Source organism: Salpingoeca rosetta, assembly GCF_000188695.1.
Source record: "Salpingoeca rosetta unplaced genomic scaffold supercont1.21, whole genome shotgun sequence".
NCBI lineage: Eukaryota > Choanoflagellata > Craspedida > Salpingoecidae > Salpingoeca > Salpingoeca rosetta.
In genome coordinates, this window is record NW_004754913.1 from 694,160 (window position 1) to 701,659 (window position 7,500).

Genomic DNA, 7,500 nt, shown 5'->3' on the forward strand with positions numbered 1-7,500 from the left:
TGCATGTGCCCTTACATCAGCATCTGCAGAGTCAAAGGCGATCAGTGACCAGTCTGGATACACGAGCGTTGAGCTGACATACGGGAAGCGAAGGTCATCCTCAACCACGAGGTTCTGTGACAGCACACTGACTTGCGCCCAAGCCAGGTCCCCACGTGCCACTGCACGCTCAAGGAACCCCGTCTGCACCATGCCCACGTGTGCAACACCAGCAAGCACCGCTTCAAGCACGCGCTGTGGCGACCCCAGATACTGCACCTGTGAAAAGGCCGCACACACAATGCAATGTGTGCGTGAGCATATATGTGTGTGAGCATATGTGTGTGTGGACACCCAGCTGCTTGGACAGGTTGGGTGACGCAAGGGATGGTGCAAGAAGTGATGATATGCTTGACCACAATGTACAACCACACCTTGTTCACCACACACACACACACACACACACACACATCAACACTCACACACACACACACACACACATCAACGCAGACACAAACACGCACATACACACACACACGCACACACACACGCACACATCGACGCAGACGCACACCCACTCACTCACACGCACATACACACACACACACACACACACAACAATCGTACCATTGCTGCGTCCATGACAAGCTCGTTGCCCGTCTCGGTTTTGTACTCTGCAAAAGGGGCCAGTGTGCTTGCAAAGTCCGTGGTCGTGGTGGCAGCGACAATCTTGTCCTTCACATCTGTGAGCACCCTCAGCTCGGAGCTGGCCAGCGCAAAGATGACGCCACCAGTCTGGTACAGGTAGTCGTTGTGGTCCTTGCGCGTCTCCACTGCGTGCACAACATTGTGAAAACGACCAAGCGAGTCAATAATGGTTGGCGAACATGGTGGGACGAGGAAGCAAGGCACATGTTGTAGCGGTAGGCTCGCTGGGCGAAGCACATGCATGCACAGCACACACACACACACACACAAATACACAAAGAACACATGCACATACACACACACACACACACACACAAAGAACACACACACACACACAAGACACACACACACACTCACACAATACACACACGCCTTGTGACATATACGTACCGAAGATGTTTGGAAGACCCAGGGTGGCCAACGGAGCAACAGCGTGCTCCACGTCAAGGCAGGAGACGGTCTTTGGGTCGACAAGGGCAAAGTCCAGGCTGGCGGCATTGTCGAGGATGTCCACTTCCGTCATGTACTGGAACGTGACGTCCCATGGTGCGTACCGCTCAAAGATGTCCTCCAAGGCATTGCATATGCCTGCAAATGTTCAGTTGGCGCCAAACACACATGAACACAATATCTATGCCAATACGCGCAGGAACGCTTCAAGGCAAGAAGGTTGCAGAAAACAAGAACTTACGCGGTTGAACAGGGGTCGCTGCACACCCAATGCGGTAAGCATTCACCGTGGGTGTCACCGCAAGCAGCAACACTCCCAACAAGATCATGGCCTGATGTGGTACGGCTCGCGTGCGTGAAACCGCTTTGGACTCTGATGAAATGACGTGTGAGCTGAGGTTCTCGTCTATCTCCTGCCGCTTCTACCGCAACGCACACCTCGATCACAGGTCAACTGCGTTGTTTTGCTTGACACAAAGCCGCAATTTGGTAGGTTTGTGCTTCTTTTTCGCTCGTAGTGACAGTCAGTGCAGGTGGATTTTGGGTTCGATGACGTCACCGAGAGAGGAAAAAGAGGACTGTAAAGTGACAGTGGAACACGTAAGTAGGTTCGTTACAGTGCGATGGCTTGCCTCAGTCGTTGAGGACCGCGCGAATGCAGGTTGGTAAAGGATAAAGGGTCGAGCTACGGCTGATGTCACACACGTCAAGTCACACAACGAAGAGAAAAGCAGAACCGCTCAAGCGCGTTGTTGAAGGTTGATCTCCGTTTGCATATGCTCCTCCGAACAGGCAATCCTTCCTGGTTCCGAACTCGACACAAAGAAACGTATCTTCGCGAAGTTCGAGTCGAATGAACTTGATGGTCTTGCCTACAACTCTCCACCCACACGTCTCAACGAAACACACAAAATAATGCACACACTGTTGTCCAATGAAGGCACAATGCTGGTGTATGTATTGAAGCATCGTGTGTTGAACAACCGAAGGACATGCTGGGACGCAAGACCACAGCGCGACAAGGAACAAACCACATATAATCCCATGTGAAGAATACAAAAGAGCAAGGGTGTGCAGTCGATCGAAGCACGATATGAAAACTGACAGCACAACAACGTTCCACAGTAAGACAAACGGGCAAACATGGCATGAACAACAGGAGCAACAAAGAAAAAGAAAGGTGGCGTTGAAGCATAGGTGAGCGCGCAAGGGGACACACACACACACACACACACACACGTAGCTGCCAGTCGATTCACATGGTTACAGTGCAGTACTCAAACAACGCTTTCTGGGCCATTGTCACGCAACACAGTGGAAGGCGCACGGCCGTCTTCTTGTTGTGAAACGGCTTGCTTGGACTCAAGACAACGAGGTGAAGATGGTCGGTTGTGGGCCTGTGGCGCAGACTTGTCTGCTGGGTCTGCATGAAGCCATGTACACTCACTCAACGAGACATGAGAAATCCGCGCGTGCTTCGCATCCGAGGACACCCCAGGTCCGCTGACGTCACCATGCATGACGGAGATGCTGTCGCGAGCGTGAGCGTCGTACAGACGAACACTGTCACCATCGAAAGAGGAGGAAGAACCTTTGTCTGAGGACTCACGGTGGGAAGGCGGCAAGCCTGAGTCACTCAAGCGTATTGAGCGGTGCTGGGCCGACGCCGACACACGCGCAGGCACGACAGAAGCACCTTGGCTAGCACTGACTACATTGGAGGTGGTGTCAGCAGCATGGTCCGCCGTGCTGTTGTGCAAAGTCTCACTCGCTTTCGAGCTTGCATCACCCTCATCCTCGGCGCCACCGTTCTCGTTGTCGCTGGTGTCCTCGTTCGGCATCTCGATGACCTCTGCCTCTTCGGAGGCAATCATCACCCGCTGCCCGCCCTCCTTCTTCTTCTCCCGCTTCGTGCTCACCAGCCAGTATGTCAGCATCTCGCCCTTGCCCTTGATGTTCTGCACCCCGCGCGACTCAAGCTTCACCCATGGCGCCTGGCTCCGCACGCGGTCCCCCGCAGACGTCGACACGTGGATCTTGTTGCGCTCGCTCGAGCTCTCCATGCGCGACGCCGTGTTCACCGTGTCCCCAAACAGGCAGTACCGCGGGTTGCGCCGCCCAACAACGTTGGCCACAACAGGGCCGCAGTGGAACCCAACGCGGATGTTCACGCACCCGAGCTCCGGCCGCTCCATGTCAATGAACGTCGACTGCGCCGCCTTGATGGCGTCCTCCGCAAACTGCGCAATGCGGAGCGCGTGGTCGTGCTGCGGCTCAACAAGGTTTGTTGCCGCCATGTACGCGTCGCCAATGGTCTCCACCTTGAACACGCCGTGCTTCTCCGTCAGCTCGTCAAAGGCAGAGTACAGTCGGTCCAGCATGTCCGACACCGCCGCCGGCGTCAGCTGCGCGCTGATGTTGGTGAAGCCCACAATGTCGGAGAAGAAGATGGTCACGTCGTCCTTGTGCTCCGGGTGCACCTTCTTGCCCTCCTCCAGCATCTTGGCAATGTGTGGCGGGAACACGTCGTTGAGCACCGTGGCCTTCTTCAGCGCGTCCTGCTTCTGCTGGATGAGGCTTGCGCCCACCTTGCTGATGTTGAGCTCGCCCAGCTGCGCGTCCACCTGGTCGAACGTTGGCCGGAACTTGGGCTCCTCGGACCAGCACCGCCGCGCAAGCTCAGCCAGCATGACGGGGCACGAGTCTGGGATGTCGGGTCGCTTTGCCGGCACCTGGCGTGCGGCAATCTGCTGCAGCACCTCCGCCACGTTCTCCTCTGGGAACGGGTCCTGTCGGCTGTAGATCTCGTACACGGTGATGGCGAAGCTGTACACGTCCGCCTCCCGCGTCACCTCTCCTCCGCGCAGCACCTCTGCATGATTTGAATGATTGGTGGCAATGGGTGGTTGTGGTGGTGGTGGTTGTGAGTGGCAGTGATTGTGAGTGGCAGTGGTTGGAAGGTTATGTATGTGTTGAGGTAGGGGAAAGGACGCAGCTGTGCAACACACACACACACACACACACACATACACACACACGTGCAAACACGCATGTACATGCACATATGCACACACGCATACACCACACACACACACACACACACCTGGCGCCATCCAGTATGGTGTGCCACAGCCAAAGCGACGCTTCTGTGAGAGCCCAAAGTCGGCAATCTTGGCCTTGAAGTTGCCATCCACAAGCACGTTCTTTGCCTTCAGGTCGCCGTGCACAACCGGCGGCTTGAGGTTGTGGATGTAGCGCATGCCAGACACAATGTCCTTGACAATGGGCAGCAGGAACATGTCTGGCGTCGGCAGCTTGTCGTTGCGCAAAAAGTCGTACAGCGAACTGTTGTTGTATTGTGCAGCGTTTGAGCAGTTACAGATGGTGACAGCGTTTTGTGAGCGATGAGAAGGGCTCTGCCAGGTTGCTTGCACGCATTCTCAAGCAGCATGCGACACACACACACACACACGCACACACATCTATGTATATTTATGTACACGCAGACACCTACCCGTGCTCGAGGTACTCCATGACGAGGAGCACTTCGCCTGACTTCGTCAGAGTTGCACCGAGCATGGTGGCGACGCACGGATGGCGCAGGCGCGATAACAGCCTCATTTCCGCAAGGAACTCGGCCCTGTTACGTTGGTGTCGTGATCCGTGCGTTTGCTAGGGGTGAGAGTGTGTGCGTGTGCGAGATCAAGGGACGCGTCTTCATGAAATAACAGGAACATGTGTCCACTCGGAGTTACCTCGCTGCCTGCAGGGATCGTCCACGTTTGCTCTTGGTAGCCGTGTTCATGGTGCTGTTGTGCGTGCTCATGGCGCTCACGAGAGTGTCACCACGACTGGCGGCCCGCTGTTCGAAATTGGTTGTGCTCAGCATAAAGCGATCGCCAGCTCTTGAAACGCTCCGCGGAGAGCTTTTGGTGGAACGTGTCTGGGATGTTGTCGCCTTGTCCGCCTTTGATCGAGACGGTGGTTTGGGCATGACACGCTTGATGGCGATGCCGGTGCCGTTCAGCTCCCCCTTGATCACTACACCAAATGCGCCCATCCCCAGCACCTCTGGAGGATCGCTCACAACAATGTCCTCGCTGTCGATCTGCCACAGCGCATCCGCACGCTTGCGCATAACGATAAACACGATGTACCCGATAACACCGATGACGAACACCGTCAGTGCGACGAAGAGAGGTGTCGACTCTGCTGGGTCCATGCACTTGCCACCAATGCGAAGTGCGCCGGCAGGACACACGCACATATTGTCTTGGGTTGGGACCTCGCCTTTGGGACAGTCACGTGGCAGCACATCCACAAGGAAGGGGCTGGCGGTAATCGGCTCCCACTCCTCCTCAGATGTCAGGCGGTCTGCGAGAAACACCTGATATGTGTGTATGGGGGGTGAGGGAGGGTGTGGGAGAGAGCAGCGGCATGTGCATTGCATGAGCCAGTGTCACAAACAAGAGAAACGTTATGGTTCTCACAGCGGCACACAAGAGCATACCCTCACACACACACACACGCACGCACGCACACGCACGCACACGCACACACACACACATGCACGCACGCACACACACACACACACATACACACACATACACACACACGCACACACACACACACACAAAAACAAACACGCACGATTCTCAAACGAAATGTGTGCGCACCTCAACTGTGAGCGTTCCAAAGTGGAGGCCAGAAATGTTGACGGTGGCAAGGTACGGGTGGCCAGGCACAGGCACCCCTTCTGTGGAAAACGAAAAGCCGTCACCTTCCAAGGACTTGACGTTCACGTGAAAGAACACCGTATCCTGGTTATCGCGCACGTCGTAGAGGTGATCTTCAACCAGAAAGTACTGTGTGTTTGGTTGCTGGTCCTGGCTGCAAGTGCGCATACGCCCACATGAGACACCGAGAATGTCGGCCAGGAGCGCGTGGTTCGTCTCCAGCGTGTGCTGCGTGAAGAACTCCTCTGTGTGGTGGATCTGATTATCATGACGATGGCGGTAGTCGTGGTGGTGGCAGTGAGGATACAGGGAGTTTCATGTTAGTCATCGAAAACGCTTGATGGATACCTTGCTTTTCAATTGTAGACACGTCTTGTACGCTCATGGCCAAATACACCAACATGCATGAGAACACGCATAGCACTTGTGCAAACGCTCGTACTTGAACTGGTGTTGCGTGTTGACAGGGACGACAGATGCATAGGGAATGCTCGGGGCAGTCCATTCCATCGCACAGCTCGAAGATAATGAGGTAATGTAATGGATAGGTGTCAGATGGGCAGTTGATAATCGTTTCAAGCTGTTTCTCTATCTCCTCGTCCGTGAGGCCTGTGCGGTTAACACTGAGGCGAACGTGATCAGGAGTTGCGGAAACCGTGCTGTCACCATGGTGTACAAAGTGGGATGCCGATCGTGGGCACTGTGCCAGCAGCGGCTGATCAAGGTCGCGCACAATCACCCCGTATGTTTCCTACAGTTGGTAAACAAAGCAAAGACAAGGAGAGACGCAAACAGGTACAGAGAGAGAGAGAGAGAGGCAGAGTGAGTGTGAGTGTGCGTGCGCGTGTGTGCGTGAACGGCACAAAAAGGGGCACAGCGATGAGGTGAAGGCTTGTCAACAGCAGCAACGCATTGGGTGTGCTGCTCGACAGGCGCGCAACATGTTACATTCATGCGCGCGCACGTGTGTGTGTGTGTGTGTGTGTGTGTGTGTGTGTGTGTGTGTGTGTGTGTGTGTGTGTGTGTGTGTGTGCGTGTGTGTGTGTTTGTGCATACAAGCGTGCTGTGTGCGCGCGTGTGTGCACAACCACGACCGAATGTACGCACCAAGATGTCGCCCACGGTGGCGTAGCTGCGGGATGTGGTGAAGTGGATGTCCAGTGTGGTGTTGGTGCTAAACACAAAGTTCATCATGGTTTCTCGGTCCTAGTGAATGAGGGTGCAGGATGTTGAAAGGACATGGTTACACGTGAGTATATCGATATGTGTACACGGTGTGTGATTGATTGGGCTGAGGCATTGGCGAATTAACGATGTCCGTGGTGCTGCGAAGCTGGATTGCACGTGACTTTGGGCACAACAACACAAATGCACACACACACAAGTACAAGTACAAGCACCCGCAAGTACAAGTACAAGTACAAGCGCAAGTTCAAGCACCCACATATGCACACACACACACATGCACACACACGCACGGCAAATGCATGTGCCCTTACATCAGCATCTGCAGAGTCAAAGGCGATCAGTGACCAGTCTGGATACACGAGCGTTGAGCTGACATACGGGAAGCGAAGGTCATCCTCAACCACGAGGTTCTGTGACAGCACACTGACTTGCGCCCAAG

The 7,500-nt window shown here is 54.8% G+C and overlaps 1 protein-coding gene across 1 annotated transcript in view; it reads right to left on the reverse strand.

The window, feature by feature from the left end:
- PTSG_08165 (TKL/DICTY4 protein kinase) overlaps window positions 1–7,500 on the reverse strand; it is a 14,660-nt gene that overhangs the window by 5,188 nt on the left and 1,972 nt on the right. Inside the window, exons 4-15 of the mRNA XM_004991132.1 lie at window positions 7,373–7,500; window positions 6,981–7,079; window positions 6,316–6,624; window positions 5,814–6,131; window positions 4,893–5,524; window positions 4,652–4,777; window positions 4,241–4,482; window positions 2,581–4,009; window positions 2,140–2,237; window positions 1,078–1,275; window positions 607–812; window positions 16–258 (exon numbers count right to left, since the gene is read on the reverse strand). The exon at window positions 7,373–7,500 is cut by the window's right edge and continues 115 nt beyond it. Of these exons, the coding sequence (XP_004991189.1) occupies window positions 16–258; window positions 607–812; window positions 1,078–1,275; window positions 2,140–2,237; window positions 2,581–4,009; window positions 4,241–4,482; window positions 4,652–4,777; window positions 4,893–5,524; window positions 5,814–6,131; window positions 6,316–6,624; window positions 6,981–7,079; window positions 7,373–7,500 (4,028 nt within the window). The remainder of the gene's footprint in view (window positions 1–15; window positions 259–606; window positions 813–1,077; window positions 1,276–2,139; window positions 2,238–2,580; window positions 4,010–4,240; window positions 4,483–4,651; window positions 4,778–4,892; window positions 5,525–5,813; window positions 6,132–6,315; window positions 6,625–6,980; window positions 7,080–7,372) is intronic.